Source organism: Vombatus ursinus, unplaced genomic scaffold (genome assembly GCF_900497805.2).
Source record: "Vombatus ursinus unplaced genomic scaffold, bare-nosed wombat genome assembly UNPS02009205.1, whole genome shotgun sequence".
In the NCBI taxonomy this organism is placed as follows: domain Eukaryota; kingdom Metazoa; phylum Chordata; class Mammalia; order Diprotodontia; family Vombatidae; genus Vombatus; species Vombatus ursinus.
The window spans coordinates 43,212,076-43,237,127 of NW_020948983.1; the positions used below are offsets into that span (position 1 = coordinate 43,212,076).

At 34.1% G+C, this 25,052-nt stretch overlaps 1 protein-coding gene across 10 annotated transcripts in view; it reads left to right on the forward strand.

Moving 5' to 3' along the window:
- Positions 1-25,052, forward strand: part of MEF2A (myocyte enhancer factor 2A) — a 236,637-nt gene that overhangs the window by 89,910 nt on the left and 121,675 nt on the right. For all 10 annotated transcript variants that reach the window (XM_027852028.1, XM_027852027.1, XM_027852032.1 and 7 more), the window contains one exon: positions 9,240-9,439. In XM_027852028.1, the coding sequence (XP_027707829.1) occupies positions 9,386-9,439 (54 nt within the window). In that variant the 5' untranslated portion in view covers positions 9,240-9,385. The remainder of the gene's footprint in view (positions 1-9,239; positions 9,440-25,052) is intronic.

Consider the following 25,052-nt stretch of genomic DNA (forward strand, 5'->3'; position numbering starts at 1 on the left):
TTTTTACAACCATACCCCTTCTTACCTTCATAGCCTTACCATACCCCTTCTTACCTTCATAGCCTTCTTGCATTTTATTCCCCTCCTCGGACCGTTTGATTCAGTTCTTCTGGCTTGTTCATTTTTCTGCACACAGTAGTCCAGTTCTCATCTCTGCATCTTTGTACTGGCTGACTGGGAGCTTCTCTGGTTTTCTGAAAGATTCATCTTTCCTTCCTGGTCACTTAGCTTGCTAGTACACTCCATCTCAAAACTATCCTGTATTCATTTTGTATATATTTGTTATTCTCCACATTGGAATATAAATTCCCTGTGGTCAGGGAATTGCTTCACTTCTGTATCTTCATATATGCAGAGCTTAGTTAGCACAGTACATGCTTATTGATGGGTTGAATAATAATATGTGATTTTTTTTATTGTTTCTTTAAACATCCAATGTGATTTTGTGAAGTTTTATGAAAATTATAATTCCTTATTTTTTTGGTCATTTAAAATTCTTAACAAGAAAGATAACTTTGATTATAAAGAAATACGAAATTAAAATTTTTGTGAGATTCTGCTACGTCTTTGTCTTTTTAAGCTGCATCAGCATCAGAATGACATGGCTATATCTTTAGTATGGGATGAATAGATTATGAGATGTCTTCTTTGCCTAATTGCCTCTTGCTTTCTCTCCTTATTAGTTGTGAGGTGGTATGTGATAGTTGCACTATTTTCCACATGTGACTCAATGATGGTGACAGACAGCTCAGAATATGCCAGAGTCAATTTCAAACAGGCTGTTAAGTCTCTGTGTTAAGAAAATTTGCAAACCTTAATGCTTTTTAGCAGTTTTATGGTATAGTAATACTTTCAGTTTTGTTAACTGAGTAATTCTGTAGCGTTAGTACCTGTTATCTGAGTTCATATTTTGAATTTATCTACAAATTTAATGGTAAGAAATGGGTTAGGCTGTTATAGATTAAATGTTAAGCTTAGAATTTGTTGCCTAAGTTTATTTTTACAAGTAATAGAGATATGATATTTGAATGCTTTGAAAAACTTGCATAGGTAACTTTGTAAAAGAGCACTTCTGATTTTCCTATAAATATATAGATCTTCTTATTTTTTTGCTCCTTCTTTTGAGCAGATAAAACATCCATGAGAATGCAGATTTACCAAACAGAGGAAAAAAGATAGTTTTTATAATTGGCTTGTTAATGGATGTGTGAAAACTTGCAAGTGACTATAGGGAGTAAGACCGTGAGAATTTCTCAGCAGTTCATTGGAGTAAGTGTACTTGTGAAATGAAGCCCTTCTGGGAATATAATAAATTACTTTTTGATGAGAGGATATTGAAAATAGAATACTTTGATAAAATTACTGAAACTGTTTTGTAATCTTATCAAAGTTTTATTGTTTATGAAATGTTATCTTTTAAGGGAACACTCAGGTACCCAAATCCTTGGCATCTCATGTATGATATGAAATATGCTTTTTTTTAATTGATGTGCAAAATTGAAGTATGGGGTTCATAATATACATCAAAGCTACTGAAGTACTAGCAATAAGTAGAATACAGGATTATTCCTTTTCTTTTGCAAATATGTATTTATAATATGCTCCAGGAGTTTCTTGTTTTTTTCACAAATACGTATTTATAATATTTTTATTTCTCTTTGATATAGAAAATTAAATATATTTACTAAATATGTTTAGTATCTTTAGAAGCAAACTTTTTTGAATGTCTACAAATATATGAGCTATGGTGCTATGCTCTTAGAGACTAAAAACAACAAAGTTGTAATATGATCTCTTTAGGGGATTTGGTTATAATTAGTAAATTCTAGCCTTTGGCATTAACTTCTGGATAACTTTTTCCTCAGACATTCAACAAACATTTGCTAAATGATGCTACTGTGAACCAGGTACCCTGTTAATACTAGTATTACAAAAGCAAAAATGTAATACTTTTCCTCAAGGAGATTAAATTCTATTGAGAAGAAACAAAATGACGTAGATAAACAAATTCAAAATATATGTAAAATAGATATCTGGTAGTAATAGTATAAGAACTGAGAGATGAGTACAGGCTTTCTTTTGATGTCACCTGAACTGAGTCCTCCTGGGAAGGGTTTCTAAGAGAATTGGGTGAAGAGGAAGTAAATTCAAGGCATGGGAGATAGTCTGTTCAAAGACACAGAGATATAAGGTAGAATAGCAAGCAGCTCAGTTTGGATGAATATAATCTATATTAAGTCTGGAAATGTAGGCTGCAGTTGGATTTCAAAGGATTTTGAATGACAGACAGAAAAGTTTGTATTGGACACTAAGGCAAGAAAGCAATATTGGAGAGTATTGAGCAAGGAAGGATCATGGTCAGACCTTTGTTTAAGGAGAAATCACTTTAGTGTTGTGTCAAAAATGGTCTGTACAGGGCAGAGACTTGAATCAGGGAGCCTAATTACCAATAATTCAAGTAGAGAGGAGAGGGTGACTTGAACTAGAGTAGTGGCTGTATGAATAGAGAAAAGGGAACCTGAGAGAGATACCGTGGAAATAGAAGTGACAGTTTTTGGCAACTGATGGGATAAACAGGGGAAATAAAAATGAAGACTCAAGGATGACACTAAGGTTGTGAACCTTGATGACTGAAAGGATAATTGTACCTTGTACAGAAATAGGAAAATATTTGATTAAAAGGAATCTTTGCAAAGAAAAGCTTTAAAAATTGTTTAAATTTTTATTTCTTTAGTTTGATCAGACTGTCATTTATGATTTAGTATTCAGTAAATTTTCCTTTAAAAATTCTTTGGATATACCTACCATCATGAAGTATGCAACACATGTTTTTGTGTAGAGGAGATGTTGTGAAGGTAGAATCAACAATTGTTAAGTGAAATGGGATGAGTTAGGAGGGAAAGGGTTCCTCGTTATCTGAGATCTTCACGTGGAAACTACTTGACCATTTTCAGTAATGTTGGGATAGAGTTTCCTTGTTAGGTTTCCTGATAAGGTCTCTTCCCACTTCAAAATTTTGTGATTCTATTATGTATCAAAGCTGATTTCTTTGTGTATATATTTCTTTAATTTTCTTGCTGTATTAGCCTAAACTCCATATCATTCATTTTGTATATAACTCTCTTTGCAACTTATCTAACTTATCCTTATAAATAAAGCCACCATGTCTTCAGGTGACTAAATATTTAATATTGATATTCTTTTCTTTATGTCTTTAAGCATTATATATATGTGTATATTTATATATGTATATGTGTATAAATCAATGAATTCTAATTTGAATTCAGCTTTGTTTTGTGATATCACCACAACTCTGGATTTTATGGTATTCACTCAAGAATGGTAACTTTTAGTCAATCTTGAATCCATTTAATCTTTTGTTATTAGATATATTTCCTATAAGGAACATATTGTTGATTTAAGAATTTTCGCCCATTCAGTAATGGTTTTTCTATAGAGGAATTTATTCCATTTCCATTTATGTTTATACTAGTTAAATTTTATATTTGTCATTTTTGTCATGTTTTCTGAGATAAGAATTGTCTTATTTTACTAATATGAATCTTTACTAATATTGTCATATACATATATTACTGAGCGAAATTTCCAGAATCTGTCTCATTAATTCTAAAAGTTTGTGAAAACTCTCCCTCTCCACCCCCTAACCTCAACCCCCATGGTTTTAAAGTTTAATAGTGTTGAGTCTGTTTTAATAGAATTTTTGTTCTTCCTCCTTATTCAGTTCCTTCTGCATATTTTGTAAAATTTTTGTTAATTCCTTTTATTATTCATCCTGTATTTCTAATTCAAGCTTTGTTTCTAATTCCAGTTTTTTTTTTTTTTTGCTTCTTTGATTTCACTCTTGGATCGTATCTGTTTCATAAAATCTATCCAGAGACCAATTACTATTATAATTTTTTATGAGGAAAAATTTCCTAACAATTAGAATATTAAACATTAGAATGATAAACTCTGGGGAATCCAAAGAAAGGCAAAAGCATGGTCCTTGCCCTTAAGAAGTTCACATTCTGGTGGAGGTAGCATGCAAATAATTATGTATGTACAAGATAGATACAGTATAAATCGAAGGTAATCTCAGAAGGAAGATACTAGCTGCATGGGGCGGGGGGTGGGGGGGAGGAGCATATAGGATAGAAATGGCCAAACCTCCCATAGGAGGTGATATTTGAACAGAACTTGAGAGAAGCTAGGATGTAGAGATGAGCAGTGATATTACAGGCATGGGAGCAGCCAAGGCAAGTGCATCAAGTCTGGAAATTGAATGTCATTTGGGAGGAATCAAATTGGCCTGTGTAGCTGGATTGTAGAGTGTGTGGAGGGGGGATTAAAATGTAAGAAGGCTGAGAAAGGAAAGGGCCAGGTTGGGAAGCACCTTACTTGCTAGAAAAAGGACTGTATATTGAATTCTATAAGTCATTGGGAGCTGCTGGAGCTCATTGAATAAGGTTTGACATGGACAGACCAATGTTTTAGGAAAATCATAGTAGCAGTTGAGTGGTGGATAGATTGGAGTGGGGGAAACACTTGAAGCAGGGAGACCAGTTAGAAGGCTTTTGATATGGCATAGGCTAGAGATGATGAAGATTTGAACTAGGGTTGTAGCTGTTGGCATGGAGAAAAAGGAAAGTTAGGAAGGTAGAAATGACAAAATTTGGCAGTGGATTAGATATATGGGTTGGCTATGAATAATGAGTTGAGAATCACATCAAGATATCAAACCTGGGTGACTGAATATGTCAATCTAGGAATCTGCATAAAGTTGATCTTGGGAGCTGATGGGATCACTAAACACAATTGTACAGAGGAGAAAAGGGAAGAGGGCTTAGGTTACAGCTTTGGGAGACAAACAGTGATTGGGAGTCTGTAGTCAGGATTCTATAATCTGTATCTTAAGTTTGTGTTAAGAGTTCTTTGGGTTGCTTGTTTTAAAAGTTTTCTTTTGATGATTTTGATTGTTATGCTTCTTTTTGGTTGTTTTTAGAATTCAAATGCATTATTATTTCTACTATACCATGCTGCCCTGAGTCAGATTTGACAAAATTCCATGTGGCAAAACTTGTACTTGTTTAATTTTTGAATTTTCTCCTGTCTTTTCTCAATTCTTTGAAAATTAGCATTTTCCTATATCTGCTTAACATTATAAAGGGAGTAAAGTCAAGAAAATATAAATTTAATTTGCATTTCTCTAATCATTAGTGATTTAGAACATGACTACAGATAGCTTTAGTTTCTTCCTCTGAAAACTGCCTGTTCATATCCTTTGACCATTTATTAATTGGGGAATGACTTGTATTCTTTTTTTTTATTAATTTATTTTGAATTATCAACAATCACTTCCATAAACGTTTGAGTTTTAAATTTTTCTCCTCCTTCCTCCCCACCTCCGTCCCCAAGATGGCACACAATCTGATACAGGCTATGCATATACATTCCTGTTAAACATATTTTCACATTAATGATGTTGTAAGGAAGAATTAGAACCAATAGGAGGAACCCCCAGAAAGAGGAAAGAAAACACAACAGAAGAAAAAAAAAGCAAATAGCGTGCTTTGATTTGCATTCAGACTCCATAGTTCTTTCTTTGGATGTAGATAGCATTTTCCATCATGAGGCCTTTGGAGATGTCTTAGATCCTTGTATTGCTGAGAAGGGTTAAGTCTATCAATATTAGTCATCGTACAACGTGGCTGTTGTGTACACTGTTCTCCTGGTTCTGCTCATCTCACTCAGCATCAATCCATAAAAGTCTTTCCAGGTTTTTCTGAAGTCAGCCTGTTCATCATTTCTTATAGCACAATAGTATTCCATTACATTCATGTATCACAACATGTTCAGCCATTCCCCAGTTGATGGACATCCTCTCAATTTCCAATTCTTTGCCACCACAAAAAGAGCTGCTATAAATATTTTTGTACATGTGGGTCCTTTTCCCATTTGAATGATCTCTCGGGGAGATAGCCTTAGAAGTGCTATTGCTGGGTCAAAGGGTATGCACAATTTTATAGCCCTTTGGGCATAGTTTCAAATTGCTCTCCAAAATGGTTGGATCATTTCACAACTCCACCAACAATGCATTAGTGTTCCCATTTTTCCACATCTTCTCCAACATTTATCATTTTCCTCTTTTGTCTTGTTGGCCAATCTGATAGGTGTGATGTGGTACCTCAGAATTGTTTTGATTTGCATTTCTCTAATCAATAGTGATTTAGGGCATTTTTTCATATGACTGTAGATGGCTTTAATTTCTTCATCTGAGAACTGCCTGTTCATATCCTTTGACCATTTATCAATTGGAGAATGACTTGTTTCCTTATAAATTTGACTTAATTCTCTCTATATTTTAGAAATGAGGCCTTTGTCAGAGACACTGGTTGTAAAAACTCTTTCCCAGTTTTCTGCTTCTCTCCTAATCTTGGGTGCATTGGCTTTGTGCAAAAACTTTTCAGTTTAATGTAATCAAAATTATCTGTTTTGTATTTCATAATGTTCTCTCTGTCTCTTGTTTGGTCATAAATTCTTCTCTTCTTCATAAATCTGAAACGTTAACTATTTCTTGTTTGCTCTTCTGGTTTGCTTATAGTATCAGTCTCTATATCTAAATCCTGTACCCATTTTGGCTTTATCTGGTATAGGGTATAAGATGTTGGTCTATGCCCAGTTTCTGCTATAACTTTTTCGAGTTTTCCAAGCAGTTTTTGTTAAATACTGATTATCCCAAAAGCTGGAGTCTTTGGTGTCTGAATGCAGATGGAAGCAAACTATTTGCTTTCCTTTTCCTTTGTTGTTTTGTTTTATTGCTTCATTCTTATGGTTCTTCCCATTAGTTCTAATTGTACTTTAAATCATGACTTTTGTGTCTTATATACCTAACCTATTCCACTGATTCACCACTCTATTTCTTAGCCAGTACCTAGGAGTTTTGATGATTGTTGCTTCATAATGCAATTTAAGATCTGGTATGGCTAGGCCACCTTCTCTTGCATTTTTTTCATTAATTCCCTTGATATTCTGGATTTTTTTGTTCTTCCAGATGAATTTTGTTACTGTTTTTTCTAGCTCTATAAAATAATTTTTGGTAGTTTGATTGGTATGGCACTGAATAAGTAAATTAATTTAGGTAGAATTATCATTTTTATTATATTAGCTTGGCCTACCCATGAGCAACTGACCATATCACACCTATCAGATTGGCTAACATGACAAAACAGGACAATGATAAATGTTGGAGAAGATGTGGGAAAATTGGAATGATCGAACCTTTTTGGAGAGCAGTTTGGAACTATGCCCAAAGAGCTGCAAAATTGTGCATACCCTTTGAGCCAGCAATACCACTTCTAGGTCTATATCCCAAAGAGATCATAAAAATGGGAAAAGGACCCACATGTACAAAAATATTTATAGCAGCTCTTTTTGCGGTGGCCAAGAATTGGAAATTGAGGGGATGCCCATCAATTGCAACATGAACTGTTGCAGAGGGAAATGAGCAGGACCAGGAGAAATTGTACACAGTAACAGCCACATTGTGCGATAACTGACTTTGGTGTACTTGGCTCTTCATAGCAATACAAGAATCTAAGACAACTCCAAAAGACTTAAAGTAGAAATTGCTGTCCACATCCAGAGAAAGAACTATGGAGTCTGAATGCAGATGGAAGCAAACTATTTGCTTCCCTTTTCCTTTGTTGTTTTGTTTTATTGCTTCATTCTTATGATTCTTCCCATTAGTTCTAATTGTACTTTAAGTCATGACTAATGGTACAATATATTTAATATGAATATAAATAGAGCCTGTATCAGACTGCATGCCCTCTGGGGCGGGAGGAAGGAGTGGGAGGGGGAGTAAATTAAAAACTCAAAATATTATGAAAGTGAATGTTGTGAATTAAAAATAAATTATCAAGGCAAAAAAAAGAAAATATAACTTTATTTTTCATAATATAAGTTTTTTAAGTGTTGCACTATCTTTGCATCATTAATTTCTAAGGAATGGGGGTGAAAGTACCTTCCTTTCTTTCCCCTCCCCATTTAACAGATGCTATCACTACAACTTATGACTTATAGCATTCTTGTAGTAATTCCTCATCACTTCTCTACAATAAGGAGAGGTGTATGTTTAATTATTTAATTAATTATGTCTTTTTAAGGACTCTTCTTGTTTTTTTAACTTACTTAAAGTTTGGCTTCCTTTTTAGTACTTTTTTCCTTCATATTGTTGTAGTTATGTATTTTTTTAGTTCTGTTTATTTTGTTCTTTATCAAATCTTAACATGTTTATCTGAATTCCTCAGATAATTTCTAATTCCACAGTAATGTCCCTATTACATTCAAATACTATAGCTTTTTTATCCATTCCCCTATTGATGGGCACTTTTTTTTTGTTACCACAAAATATAGTGCTACAAATATTTTAGTGAATACTATATTTTTGTTTTTATTTTTGATGTTATTGGGGTACGTGATATAAGCCTTCTAGTGGAATTGCTGGGCCAAAGAGTATAGACAGCTTAGTAAATTTTCTTGCATAATTACAAATTGGTATCTAACTGCAGTTGGATCAACTGCTGTATCATCATTGTATTAGTGTGTCTGTCTTTCACAACCATTTTATCTTAATAAAATCTTGGTGGGTCGTTTATAAAATCTTCTTTTAAGTTGGCAAAATACAATACATATGTGTGTATGTATGTCTAAATTATATTAAGGTAGAAAATGAGAAATATAAACACAACATTTATATAAATATATAAATATAAACTAGGAACATTTGAGGGAAGGAACTAGGAAATATAAATATAAATATAAACTAGGAACATTTGAGGGAAGGAACAATCATATAATTTTCTTTAGAAATTGAAGTCCAGTGAACACTCTGGATTTGTCATATTTTCAGGATAAACTATTTTCTCTTTCCATTAAAGATGGAATTAGAGTTACTGAATTTCCAAAATGGTAGAAGAGAGTTAAGTTTGACAAGAAAAATTTTTCCAGAGTAAGATCATCTGGAAAACCAAAGGATTTACTTCCAGAGATCTATTCCATAATGTTGACTTACATTTTGGTAGTTATCATACAGGACCAACAACTTTAGAAGAAACAGTTCTATGTATTGATTATGTATTGCATAAAAAACAGTTTTGGAATTCCTGGAGACAGAAATTTATCTTGAAGTATCATCTGCTTTCTGTAATTTATGTCATAAATTCTATTATTTCTTTTAGATCTTAAAAAAATAGTTTCAGAAGCAGCCTTTGGACTGGAACCTGAAACAGGAGAAGCTGTGTACCATGCATTAGGATACTGAAGAGAAATAATTCTAGAATTAAATAGTTATTTGGATTGTAAAGAAGAAAAGGCAAGCGCAAAAATGGGGCGGAAGAAAATACAGATTACTCGGATTATGGATGAAAGGAACAGACAGGTAAATAACACAGTTGCTTAATTGTTTAATTAAAAGCTTTTAGTGTAACATAATTATTATACCTTACGTTGAAATTTTATTTTAGCTGTGAATTCTCTGGAATTTTTTTCACCCAGGATAAATTAAAAGCTTCCCAACTATTATGAATTTTTGAAAGTAAGACTGAATGTGTCTTTGTTTAACAATAAAAAAGAAAACTTCTGCTTCTTTTTATTCTGTATTAGATATTTTCCGTTTGAAGGTGTTACAGAGCTCTGTTTTATTTTGTCTTTTAAACAAATTGTCTATTAAAAGACTACCTTTTATATAAGTCCTTACCCTGCAGTCTCTAGTGCCTCTGCCCGGTATCCTCTATTTATTTTATAATTACATATTTAATATACACATGCATACATACACACATCTTTCCCAATAGAATGTGAGCTCTTGAGGGCAAGGACTGCCCCATGCCCTATTCTTAGAGCATAGTAGATACTTAACAACACCTATTTATGATTGATTGAAAGAACTCACTTTTCAGTGGAAAAGCAGGTACATCTTTTTAAGCTTGCTCGCATTAAATATCATGATGCTTGATTTTTCTTCTATTATTATGAAATGGAGCTTTTTACATAAGTTAGTTTTCTAGATAATGTAAGTTTATCCCCTTCAAGTGCCAAAACCATTTTTAATTTGGATACCTATCTTTATAAAATTATTCACTCTCTTGTCCTGTTAAAAAAAAGAAAGTGCTGAAATTAATTTCCTCTTTTCTTGATGACTGTCACCATTACAAACATTAGTTTTTGTGCTTTATATGCCCTCAAGGGTAATATCAAGATGTATAAAGCTGATTGCCTTTATAAATAACCTTAAGTGATACCACCTTTTTTAAAGCTCACTTTTTAATTTCTTATTTTTTATCACTGGTAGCCATAATCTTTAATTTTTTGCCACAATTGGTGTTGAGTTTCAATTTTAGCAGGTCCTACCTTCCAGTTTTGAGATAGCAGTCTGCTGTGAGCTGGGAAAACATAACCAAATTTGTTAGTAATCTAAAGTAAATAGGCCATGGGTAAGGGTTTAAGTGAGTAAGACCTTTATTATTAAAATGCATGAGCTTTAGTACTTGTACCTTATATTCTTTCTTTTGGACTTTTGCTTATTTTTTGGCTCTCCAACTTTTTTTGATATTTGAAGTTACAAGGTAAATGACTTCTAAATAAGTCAAATGCTTTACTGTATTAAAATTGCTAAAAAGAATTCTCTGTTTATTCGCAATAGGGGTGTTACAGTGTCATTACTTTTAATTATACAACAGCTGTGCTTTGGGTAAATAAGAACAAAAGATCAGAAATTTTGCAACAAAGGAACAGAGGTATTGGTGGTACAGTGGCTAGAGTACCAGGCCTAGAGTAGGAAAGATTCCTTTTCCTGAATTCAAATCCAACCACAGACATTTCTTAACTGTGTGACCCTGGACAAGTCACTTAACCCTATTTGCCTGAGTTATTTCATTTGTAAAATGAGCTAGAGGAGAAAATGGTGAACCACACCAGTATCTTTGCCAAGAAGACCCTAACAGAGATCATGAAGAGTTGGACACAACTGAAAAATGACTAAACAACAACGGAAGCTATTATTGTTGACTAATAGTTATTCAGAACTGATGCCATCCAGCATTTTCCTAGACAGTAATAGTTTCTAAGAATATAGTTGTGATAGAAGAGAAAGAAGAAATTTTAGGGATCATAGGTTTTAGAAATGAAAAGGGAATCTGAAAGATCATCTAGTTAAAGGGTTCTTAACTCTGGTCTATTAACTTTTTAAAAAATATTTTGGTAACAGTTTCAGTGTCATTGGTTTCCTTTGTAATCCTACATATTTTATGAATTTAAAAACATTATCCTAAGAAAGGGTCTAATAGACTTTATCAGACTGTCAAAGGGGCTCATGATGCAAAAAAAGTTAAGAACCCTTGAATCTGGTCCATCTCTCTCATTTTATAGATGGAGAAAGAAAACTTCAGAGAAGTAAGTTGACAGGTAGTAAATAGAATTTAATGACCCTGCTTGTGTCCAAATCTAGTGTACTTTCTACCAAACTAGTGGTTCTCAAAGTGTAGTGTGAAGACCTTTGAGGGTCTCAGACCCTTTCAGGGGATCCACAAGCTCAAAACTATTTTTGTAATAATACTAAGATGTTATTTGACCACTAACATTACTTTTCCTCTTTCCAACTACACATCTGTGAAAGCTATCTTCCATTAAGCCAAACATTAAAGAGACTTGTATGAACTTTTTTTGTTTTGGAAAATACAGTAAGTTTTTGTAAAAATGTTATTTATTAACATGCAATGAATAGGTATATTGTTGTTTAAAGAAACTGTTTAAAATTTTTATCAGTTCTAATTTCCAACATGATAATATCTATAATCCACATAAACAAAAGATCTTTGGAGTCCTCAGTAAATTTTGAGTGGAAAGGGTTCTTGAGACCAAAAAGTTTGAGAACAATTAATAAAACACTGGACTTAGACTCAGGAAGACCTGGATTCAAATCCTGCTACCAGAAACTTAATAATTCTGTGATCCTGAACAAAGTGTGTAATCTCTTTGCTTCAGTTTACACATCTATTAAATGAGAAGGATAGACCTTATGGCTTTTGTAGTCCCTTCAAGTTCTAAATTTATAATTCTTTTCCATTTCCAAATATTATAATCTTTCCTCCACACTATACTTCTATATTGGTCAAAATTTTTGAGTGGGGTATTGAGTGAATATGAGATGTGACCTAATGTAATCTTTGGGGAAGATGTATCAGGCAGCAGAATGTAAGGGTTGATTGGAGTTAGAAAAAATTTGAGGCCACTCAGGAAACAATTTTAGTAGTCTATGTTAAAAATATTTTATTTTCAGTTTTTCAGAGACTGGTGTATTTTATTTCTCACAACCATACACCAGTAGAATATTGGTGTTAAAAAGATGGGCTTTGGTTTCTGAAATTTGAGGATGATTAAAAGAGTTCTGCAATTTTCTGAAAACAGTCCAGCTCACTGTCTTCTTCCTATTTAATTCTGGCTCAGGTTGTTGACCATTTGTATTAACTGTCTCAGATATGAATATAAAATTATAAATATATATGTATGTAAATATATGCATATATAAATCTATGTCCATGTCTGTGTATATATACATCTATGGATCTATCAATCAGTATCTCTCTCTCTCTCTCTCTGTGTCAATGGACAAAGGATGGATTGTCCATCCAGCTGCCCGTCAGGCAATAAACAGTACAGGCGATAAACATTCTTCATTCATTTGGGCTTTCTTCTGTGGATGATGGGGCCAAACTCTAGAGTCATCAGGGATTTCTTCTGAGAACCTTGAAGTGTTCTACTAGTGTTTCTGTATGGTCACAAGACATGAAAGATAAGTGTTTTTTGAACTGATGCTCGGATGTAATAGTTCGTTTTCAAGTGTCAGCTTTACACTAGTGTGAGAATTACTTGGGAGAAGCACTAGTTTTGGTAAGATTACATTTTGTGACAGCAGTGGTCATAACCTATGTGCTTTTTCTGACACTTGGCTAACTCAGAATGCCTGACCTTTACCAGATGAAACTTGATTGAGCTAGTTTCCCCACTATTAATTAGTTCTGTATCATTTGAGTGCTGGATTTAATCACTTTTGTTGTGTTTTAAATTCTGTATTATTAAAGAGTACATATGTCTTCTCAAAAAAGTGCAAAAGTTAGAGCTCTTCAAGAGCACGTTTCAACTGATAGATATATAGCAGTTGCTGTTTGTGTAGGGAGTTCAAGCATTTCAAAGATCTTTTAAGCCCATCTTTTAAGATGGTGAAACATCTGTTAAACCACGGTGCACAGGAGAGTGTAGTTCAACACTAAGAAATGAGAAGCTACATCCTGCAAAACAGCCTAATTAATCCTCAGAAAACAAACCTGGAAGCTTGAAAAGGGTGTTAGTGATTACAGTGCAGCACAGGCTTCTTGCAATTGCAAGGATATTGATAAGAACAGTCAATAAATAATTGCTTATTTGCTGTGAGAAAAAAGTTGCTCATCATGAGCAAAACAAGACCAAACTAGAGTAGTAAAAGATTGGTAAAAGTAATTTATGTTAACTATAACTGTTTTCAGAGGAAGCTCAATTTACCCTGTAAGATTTGGCCATCTTCACCAGACTATAAAATGTTGACTCCAAAAAATACTTGGGGAGATATTTTGCCTTCTGATGGGTCTGGAAATCCTGTCTCCACTGAAGAAGGATATAATCTGATGAATATATTGATATACTGAGACATAGAATTGGTCTATAATTACAGAAGTTCTTAAATATAGATAGAATGTTGCACTGTCATAAAATGTTAAAAGTGTATCTGAGAAGTTCGTTACAGATTAATTAGTTCATCTCCTTATTTTACATGTGAGGAAGGTGAGACCCAGAAAGTGAAGGTTCAAGCTTTCACAGAGTGAAAGTGGCAGAGCGAGGATTCAAAGGTCCTTTGACTACAAATCCAGAGCTCTTTCCATTTTAGCAGATAATCGAAAGCCTCTGTACATTGTAATTATTTTTTTTGGTTACATTTTAAGTCCTAAACTGTTTTCCTCACTTCTTCCTCACCCTGCAATAGAAAAGGCCAGCACTTGACACTGATGTGTAAATATATATAAAACCATACTATGCGTGCTTCTATTTATTAGTTCTTTCTCTGGAGGAGGATAGCATCTTCCTTTATAGGTCCTTTGTAGTTGATTTGAATATTTATAATACTCAATTACTTGATTGTTCACAATTATTCTTCAAACAGTTACTATATACATTGTTCTCTTGTTTCTGCTCATTTCACTTTTCATTATTTCACACAAGTCTTTCTATGTTTTTATAAAATCAACCAGCTAATCATTTCTTATTCTTATAGTATTCTATCATAGTCATATAGTACAACTTGTTCATCTTTTCTCCAGTTTATGGGCATCTTCTCAGCTTCCAGTTCACCACAAAGAGAACTATTACAAATATTTTAGAATATATAGGTATTTTTCCTTTTTCCCTGATCACCTTGGGAACAAACCTAATGGTGGTATTGCTGAGTCTAAGGGTATACACAGTTTTATATAATTCCAGATTGCTCTCTAAAACAGTCAGATCAGTTCACATTTCTACCAGCAGTGTATTAATGTCCCAATTTTTCCACATCCCCTCCAACAGTTATCATTTCCCCCTTTTATCTTTTTAGCCAATTTAATAGGTATGAGGTAATATCTCAGTTGTTTTAATTTGCACTTCTCTAATCAATTTAGAGCATTTTTCCATGACTATATATAGTTTTGATTTCTTCATCCAAAAACTATCTTCATATCCTTTGGCCATTTATCAATTGAAGAATGACCCATATTCTTATAAATTTGAGAAAGTTTTTTGTATATTTGAGATATGAGACCTTTATCCGAGAAACTGTCTATAAAATTCCCCCTCCCCCAATTTTCTGCTTTTCTTCTAATTTTGGCTACATTGGTTTCGTTTGTACAAAACCTCTTTAATTTAGTGTAAGCAAAATTATCCACTTTACATCTCACAATGCTTTCCCTCTTGTTTATTCAGAAATTCTCCTATCCGTAAGTCTGATAGGTAATGTATTCCATGTTGTTCTTATTTTCTAGGTTGTTTTTCCATTTTGACCATATCTTGGTAAATGGTGTAAGATATTAGTCTATTTCTGCCAGTCTACTTTCATTTTCCCAACAATTTTTACCAAATACTGTATTCTTATTCCAAAAGCTTAAATCTTTGTTTGTCAAATACAAAGTTTCAATAATCACTTACTACTCTGTATTGTATGTCTGCTCTGTTCCACTGATCCATTTTTCTGTTTCTTAGCCAGTACTAGATAGTTTTGATAATTACTGTCTTAATATAGTTTAAAATCTGGTACTTCTAAACCTCCTTCCCTTACATTTTTTAAATACTTTTTTTTTTTTGATAATTCTTGACTTTTTGTTCTTCCAAGTGAGTCTCATTATTATTTTTCCTAGCTCAATAAAATAATTTTTGGCAATTTAATTGGGATGTCATTGAATAAGTAAATTAGTTTGGGTAGAAGTGTCATTTTTATTATATTGGCTCTGTCCACCCATGAACAGTTACTATTTTTCTAATTATTTAAATTTGACTTTATTTGCATAAAACTTATTTTATAATTAATGTTCATGTAGTTCCTGGGTTTGTGTTGGCAGGCATACTCCAAGGTATTCTACAGTCTATAGTTATTTTAAATGGTGTCTCTCTTAGTATTTCTTCTTACAGGGTTTTGTGGGTGGTATATAGAAATGCTGATGATCTGTCTGGGTTTATTTTATATCCTGCTGCTCTACTAAAATTGTTTCAACTATCTTTTTAGTTGAATCCCTAGGATTTTCCCAATATATCTTCATATTGTCTGCAAAGAGACAGTTTTATTACCTCATTGCCCATTCTGATTCCTTCAATTTCATCATCTTTTTCTTCTCTTATTGCTATTGCTAGCATTTCTAGTGGTATTGAATAATACTGGCGATAATAGCCATCTTACTGGGATGGCTTCTGGTTTATCCCCATTACAAGTGATGCTTATTGATGGTTTTAGGCAGGTACTTCTTATCATTTTAAGGAAAAATCCATTTATGCCTATGCTTTCAAGGTTTTTTTTTTTGTTTAATAGAAATGAGTGTTGTATTTTGTCGGAAGCTTTTTCTTCATCTATTGATATGCTCATATGATTTTTGTTACTTTTGTTATTGATGCAGTTAATTATGTTAATAGTTGTCCTTATGTTTAACCATCCCTGCATTTCTGGTATAAATACCACTTGGTTACCTTGTATAATCTTTGTGATATATTATTGTAGTCTCCTGAGTAATATTTTATTTAGGATTTTTGTATCCATATTCATTAATGAAATTGATCTATAGTTTTCTTTGTCTGTTTTTGCTCTTCCTGATTTAGGTGTCAGTACCATACTAGTTTCATAAAAGGAGTTTGGTAAGACTCCTTTAATTCACTTAAATTCACCTGGTCCTGATGCTTTTTCCTTAGAAAGCTCATTTATGGCCTGTTCATTTTCTTTTTCTAAAATAGATTTATTTAGATATTTTATTTCCTCTTCCATTAATCTAGACAGTTTATATTTTTTGTAAATATTCTTCCATTTCATCTAAATTGTTAAATTTATTGGCATATAATTGAGCAAAATGAAGATTTCATCTTCATTAGTGATATAGTCACTTTCCATTTTTGACACTAGTAATTTAGTTTTCTTCTTTGTTTTTTCATATTAACTAATGGTTTATCTGTTTTATTGGTTTTTTCATAAAACCAACTTGTAATTTTATGAAATCACATTTTTTTTACATGCAGTTGTATTAATCTCACATTTAATTTTTAGGATTTCCAATTTGGTGTTTAATTGGGATTTTAAAATTTGTTCTTTTCTAGAGTTTTTTTAATTGCATACTCAATTCATTGGTCTGCTCTTTCTCTATTTTGTTGATATAAGCATTTAGAAATATGAATTTTTCTCTGATTACAGCTTTTGCTGCCTTTCATGCATTTTGATATATTGTTTCATTATCGTTCTCTTTAGTAAAACTGTTTATTGTTTGTATGACTTACTCTTTAACCCACTTATTCCTTAAGATTAGGTTATTTAGTCTCCAATTAATTTTTAATCTGTGTTTCCATAGTCCCTTATTAATATAATTTTTATTGTATTATGATCTGAAAGGGATGAATTTAATACTCCTGCGTTTCTGCGTTTAACTGTAAAGTTTTTATGCTCTAATACATGCTCAGTTTTTCTTAAGGTACCATGTATTGCTGAGAAAAAGGTGTATTCCTTTCTATTTCCATTCAGTTCTCTCCATATATCTGTCATATCTAACTTATCTAAGATTCTGTTCATCTCTTTGACTTCTTTCTTATCTGTTTTTTAGGTTACGTTTATCTAGTTTTGAGAGGAGAAGGTTGAAGTCCCCCACTATTATAGTTTTATTGTCTATTTATACCTTTAATTAATTTATTAGCTTTTCTTTTTAAAATTTAGATGCTATAGCATTTGGTGCATATAGGTTTAGTATTGATATTACTTTGTTATCTCTGCTACCTTTTATCATAATGTAGTTTCCCTATTTATCTCTTTTAATTAAATTTATTATATCTTTAACTTTGTCTGAGATCATGATTGTTACCACTGCTTTTTTTGCGTCAGCTGAAGCATAATAAATTCTCTTTTTGTTTTTGCTTTATTTTTATTCTGTGTATATCTCTCACTTTTAAATGTGTTTCTTGTAAACAACATATTATTGGCTTCTGGTTTTTTATTCATTCTGCTATCTATTTCCATTTTATGGGTAAGTTTGTCCCTTCCACATTCAAGGTTATAATTACTAGTTGTATATTTCCCTCCATCTTATTTTGCATCACTGTTGATCCTTTTCTCCCTCTTTTTACTCTATTCAGATGTCTAATTGACTTCTAACTACTTCCTTCCAAATCTGTACTCCTTCTAAGAATCCTTCCCCTATCCTTTCCCCTTACCCTCCTATTCTTTAATCTACCCGCTCTAGTAAGAGTACCTCTCTTATCCTCTCCCCTCCTTTAAGAATCCCTCCTTTACCCTCCTATTTCTTGATCTATACATGCATCTAAAAGTCCCTGCCTTATTCTATTCCCTCACCCTTTCTTTTCTCTGTTAGTTAAGAAGACTTTGATACCCTCTTAAATGTCTGTGTTATTCCCCTTTAATCTACTTCTGATGATGATGAGGTTCTAGCACTTCCAGCCCTCCACCACCTCCTGCCTCCACTGTAACAGTTCTTTCACTTACACCTCATTTGTATAATTGCTCTATTTTACCTTTCCTTACCCAGTTTTATTTTTTAGGACCATCCCATCATACTCAATGCCAAGCCTTCTGTCTGTGCTTTTTCAAATTACCTGAGTAATGATGACATTCTTAAGAGTTACAGATAACATTTTCCCATATAAGAAATAAACATTTTAACCTTATTAAATTCTTTATAACTGGTCTTTAATGTTTACCTTCTTATCTTTCTCCTGAAGCTAGCAGGTCAAATTTTCCATTCAGTTCTTTTCTTTTCTTCATAAATATATGAAAGTCCTTTAGTTCATTAAATGTCTATTTTTTTTTCCATTCAGTATTACACTCAGCTTTGCTTGTTAAGTTATACTTGGTTACAAACCCAGCTTCTTTGCTCTTTGGAATATAATGTTCCATGCCCTTTAGTCTTTTAATGTAGAAGTTGTAACAGCTTGTATTACCCTGACTGTAGTTCCACAGTATTTAATTTTTTTTTTTTTCTAGTTGCTTGTAGTATTTTCTCCTTGATTCGGGAACTTTGAAACTTAGCTATGATTTTCCTGTGAGTTTTCATGTTATGGTTTCTTTCACTGATAATTGTTAGGTTTTTTTCTATTTTGATTTTACCCTCTTGTTCTAAACTTCAGGGCAATTTTCCTTAATAATTTCTTGAAGTATGTCTGGACTTTTTTTTTTATCATAGCTTTCAAGCTGTCCAGCAATTCATATATTGTCTCTTCTCAATCTGTTTTCCAGGTCAGTTGTTTTTTCTGATGAGATGTTTGACATTCTTTTCTATTCATTCTTTTGATTTTGTTTTATTATTTCTTAGTATCTTGTGAAGTCATTAGCTTTCTCTTGTTCAGTTTTAATTTTTAAGGAGTTATTTTCTTCCATGAGTTTTTGGATCTCTTTTCCCAACTGGTTGACTTTTCATAATTATCTTGATTTTCTTGTATTACTCTTAGTTTTTCTCTAATTTTTCCTCAGTTTTTCTTATTTGATTTATAAAACTCTTCTTAAATTCTTCCAAAAAGACCTTTTGTGACCTTTTTGCTTTTTTCTTTGAGATGGAAATAGCTGTTTTAACTTCATTGTTTTCTTCTGAGTTTGAACCCAGATCTTCCCTATCACCATAGTAGTTATCCATGGTTGAGTTCTTTCTCTTTTGCTTACTCTATTTTTTTTTTTAAAGCAGCTTATTTCTTGTCTGTTAACTTTGTGTTAAAGTAGGACTCTAGTCCTGAGTTGTGGGGGATGTTATCTCAGGCTTCAGGTTTTTTGTGCTGTTGTTTTCTGAACTCTGTCCAGAGGCCTGGCCTCAGGTATTCCTCTCCACCCCTAAGCCATGATCAGGGTCCCCAGCAACACTGTCAGTGCAAATGCTCTTGCTTCCTACGGTCCCTCCCGTAACTGCAAGCTTTAACTCACCCTTCTGCCCTAAAACCAAAACCAAAGACTCCACTCTTCTGTGAGTGCCCACAGCCAGCAGGGCCCTGCCCCTCTGCTACCACACTCATTGGTATATGCTCACTTCTCACCCAGAATCATATCCTGGGACTATGTTTGGTTAGTGCACCTGGGCCCAGCATCCAGAGCCAGCAGAGGGCCCTTCAGTCTTCCCCTGTCCTTGAAGTGAAAGTTCCTGAAGCTGTGGCCCCCAGAGCTGCTCACAGGGTTTGTTAGTTGATTTGTTGGTATCTGCCTGGAGATATTTACGTCTCAGCCAGGCCAAGCCACCACCCAGGTAGCTCCAGTCTTTCCTAACTCATTCCCAAGTTGTCTTAGGAGGGCAACTGCCTTACCCCAACTTTTAATTATTTCTACTGCTCAAAGTTTACTTTGAGACACTATTTTATATTGTTTATGGTGGGATTTAGGAGAACCAAATAATTTCCTGCCTTATTCTACTGTCTTCTCTAGGAATTAATTCTGCCAGTTATCATATGGCTTTAAATAAAACTTTATACTAAGTCAAAGATAAACTAGCTTATGTGTGCACACACATAAATGTTTTTTCTCTAGCACTGGTTGTTTTTGTTTATAATTTAAGTGTGGAAGTAGAGATTTTACTTTTTAAACTTAGTGAAGTAAAGAGTAAATTGGTTGTCATCCTTACGGAGTTATTTCTCCTTTTATTACCATTTGCTCATTTTTTCACTGTCATTTAAGAGCAATTTTATTATACTTTTTGTGTGAATTAAGATTTAAAATTCTCCTAAGAAATGATAAGCATAGAGAATTGAGAGGGAATGCTGCAGATTTATTGGGATTTGTGAAAGGCAGGTGCAGGGAGAGAAACTCTCTTTGAAAGAGGTGCCTATTTGAAGAGCTTCAGGAACATCTGGGCTACTTTGGAATATTGGGAGCAGGAAAGCAATGGAACATGAGTTTCTACAAAGTTGAATATAAATGTTTACCTGATAATGCAAACAAGACTCTTTAAGCAAAGCAACTATTGAAGAAATAAATAGGAGGGGTTAGGGTTGATGAATGAGGAAACAGATTTGGAATATAATTTCAGATATTCAAGGTATTTTGGTAGAAGCAGTAGGCTCTGACAGTATGTAGAAGTGATCTAATGGAAGCAATTATTCCTACCTCTTCCGTCTATCTTTTTTTACAGAGGTATCAAAGACTATAAACAATATATCACAAAATTCTGAATGTCATTTCTTACTTTATAAAATATGTACTATACTTGAAAGAAATAAAATTATATTTATCAGTATATTTCAAAATTTCTCCTCAGTATTTGAAATGTGAAAGAGAAGGATATTAAAGGGGCAGCCCATATTTACCTTAAGAGTCAGTATAATAAAAGGTAAAGTTGCAAACACATGGCAATTGATCATAAAATAATGGGAGGGAGAGGGTGTATCAGTTTACTACTCATTGTATCAGCAGCATATATCCTAAAAAGACCCTTTTATAAAACCTGTAATTGTATAGATACTAGGGCTTAATGAAAACTTCAAGTTGGTATATATGAGCAGAATGAGTCTGTTTGAAAGGATTTGCTTACATTTATAAGAGGAATTAGAACCAGATATCTCATTATAGGAAAACATTAATATGTTTGTGTGCATCAGATAGCCTTGATTTCCAATTCTTTACCACTACAAAAAGAGCTGCTATAAATATTTTTGTACATATAGGTCCTTTTCCTTTTGTAAAATTTCTTTGGGATATAGATCTAGTAGTGGTATTGCTGTGTTAAGGGGTTTGCACAGCCCTTTGGGCATAGTTCCAAAATGTTTTCCAGAATGGTTGGATCAGTTCAAAACTCCACCAGCAATGTTTTAGTGTCCTAATTTTCCCATATCTCTTCCACCATTTGTCATTTTCCTTTTCTGTCATATGAGCTAATCTGAGGTGGTACCTCAGAGTTTTCTTTAATTTGTGTTTTATCTAATCATAGTGATTTAGAGCATTTTTTTGATATTACTATAGATAGCTTTGATTTCTTTGTCTGAAAACTGCCTGTTCATATCCTCTGACTGCTTATCAATTTTATCTGTCCTCAGGCTTTCCCTGGCACCCTGACTCTCATCCTCTGCCCCTTAACTCTTGCTTTAACAAGAAAATCTAGATAATTCACTGAGAGTTCCTAATTCTCATCTCACACACCTTGAAAATTATTCCCCACTATTTCTTCCTTTATTCCAGCCACTGCAGCAGCAGCCTCTTTGAAATCCACTTCCTCTTTATATATTCTTGATCTCATTCCTTCATCTTTTCCAGCAGATTTCCCATGCTGTTATGCTTCCTCATCTTTATTTTCTCCCTGTCTACTGGTTACTTCCTTGTTGCCTACAAATATATCTTTCTCTTTTGCCCTTAAAAAAATGACTGATTTGATCCTGCCATTCCCACTTGGTGTCACCTAATATTTCCTCTTTTATTCTCTGCTAAACTCCTTAAAAAACTTTCCCATACTCATTTTCATTTTATTTTCCTCTCACTGTCTTCTAAAAATCCTCTGCAATATGGTTTTTAACATCATTCAACTGAAATTACTCTCTACAAAATAAAACAACAACCTCTTTAGTGCCAAATATTTTTTCTCAGTCCTCATCCTTGACCTCTCTGAAGCATTTGACTGTTGGTCAACTCCTGACTGGATTTTGTGACATTATTCTGTCTTAGGTCTCCTGCCTGCCTGCTTCTTCTCATTTCCCTTTGCTGGTTCTTCATGTCACACACACTTAGTCTGGGTATGCTCTAAACTTTGTTCTGGACTCTCCTGTCTTCGCACTTTCACATTTGGTGATGTCCTTGGTTCCCATGGATTCACTTATAGAGAGAACTCCCATATTTATGTATCTGGCTTTAATCATGCTCCAGAGCTATTCTCCCACGTGAAAACCACCATCAACTGGACCAAACCAGCCTCTCACCTATGGATGGCTGGAGCTGAACAGAGCAGGCTAGAAACAGGAATGTCAGGAATCAAGCAGAAGTTTAATTTCAGAGTGAGAGAGGTGGCTTGCAGACAAGGTCACATCCTGGGATGCCCCCCTTCCAGTGGCGGGGGACCTGTATTAATGTGGCCAGATCTCAATACTTATGCCATACCAATGGTTGTGTAGTGAGCTGTAGCCCTGACCATGACAGGGAACAGCAATAATGTGACAAGTTTGATTCATAGCAGGTCTTCTTGACCAGAACAGGTGCTTGTCTGAGCTCAGAGAACACCTGGTGCTGCTAGTCAAAGCAATACAATAATTATATGAAACAATTCTGGGATTTTGCTGTGGCTGAGATCATCTGGAGGGTGAGTGCAAAGGATTATCGTTATGCGAAGCTCAGGGCACAGTTTGTTTGCTGAGCCTTAGCTTTGGAAAACAAGAGTGTCTCCTAGTATCTTGACCCTACCTATTGTACATTTCAAACTGATTATTCCATAGATATTTCTAATTCATTATTCTCAAAATATAACTCTTTTCCCCCAAACACACTCTTCTTCCAAACATTCTTATTATCATCAAGGGTGCCCCCATCCTTCTAGTAACTCATATTTTCAACCTTTGTATCTACAATTGGTGTTGAGTTTCAGTTTTTAGCAGGTCCTACTTTCTAGTTTTGAGACAGCAATCTGCTATGAGCTGGGAAAACATAACCAAATTTGTTAGTATTGTATTCAAAGTAAATAAGCCATAGGTAAGGGTTTGAGTGAGTCGGATTTTTATGATTAACATGCATGAGCTTAGGTACTTATACCTTATATTCTTTCTTTTGGACTTTTGCTTACTTTTTGGCTCTTGAACTTTTTTTATATATTTGAGGTTACAAGGTAAATGACTTCTAAATAAGTCAAATGCTTTACTGTATTAAAATTACTAAAATAGAAATCTCTGTTTATTGAATCATAATAAGAAGAAAAGATCAGAAATTTTGCAACTAAAGTACAGAAGGTATTGGTGGTACAGTGGAGGCCTGGAGTTGGGAAAACTCCCTTTCCTGAATTCAAATCCAACTTCAGACAATTCCCAGCTGTGTGATCCTGGGCAAACCACTTAATCCTATATGCCTTAGTTTCTTCATCTGTAAAATGAGCTGAAGAAGGAAATGGCAAACCACTCCAATGTCTTTGCCAAGAAAACCCCAAAAGGGGTCACATAACCCCTTGTGCATGTCTTCACTTACTCAGCCATTATTCTAATTCAGAGTCTTATCACCTCTTCCTCAGCTATTGCAATATCCTTCTGAATTGGTCTCCCTTTCTCAAATCTTTCTGTATTCCAGTCCATTCATCATGCAGCTCCCAAAGTGATTTTTCCTAAAGTACAGGTCTGACCATGTCAGTTTCTGCTCAATAAGTTCCACTGATTTCACATTAATTCTTGGAAGAAGTACAAACTTTTCTCTTGATCATTTAAAATACTTCACAGCATGACCTTTTTCTGTTTTTGCAGTCTTCTTATACATTAATCCCCTTCATGTACTCTGTAGTCTAGCCATATTGGCATTCTTTTTGTTCCTCACATGTATCTCTCTCTATCTTCTGTCACCATGCTTTTGTATTATTTATACCCCAAGCTGAAACTCCTTTCACTTCTGGATGCTTCAGGGCTCTGCTCAAAGGCCACTTTCTCCAAGAGGCTTTTCCTGGTCCCTAGAAACTGCCTAGTATCTTCCCTACTAAGTTTGCCTTGCATGTATCTTGTCATTCTGGGCCAAGTATACATTTGTCTCCAGTAAGGATTTGGTTATGTTGTCAGCAAAAAAAAAAAAAGATTCTTTCTAGATAACAGTTGCAAATATCCAAACACTTAACAGGCATGTACATTGACAGACATAGCTCTCAAGGTTCAGTCCCTATGTTGTTAGGTTGCAGCAGCCTGCGGGAGAATAAAAAGTGCATCGGGTACTAATAGCTCCCTCTCCTTGGTACTGATTTAAATGAGATTCCTCAAGTCACAAAAAGTGGGCCTGGACCAAGAACCCTGTCTATCACTCTTGGGAAGGGGGGAAATGAGCCCAAGGGTTGGAGTGGAATGGATATTCTGAGCTACTTCCTGAGGGATGGGGATAGGTATGAGAGGAGGGGCAGGGTTCATGTAGGAGAGGCAGAGGGAATGGAGTAATAACTGGAAATTTGAGGGATAGGTCTTTCAACAGAAGCTGCTCCCTGTGGGTCCTCAAGATATGAACTAGACCAATGGTAAGATTAAGGAAGTTATAAGGTGTGTGTATACATGCTACTTCCTTTGTTAGAGGGTAAACTTCTTGAGGTTAAGAAATGATTCAC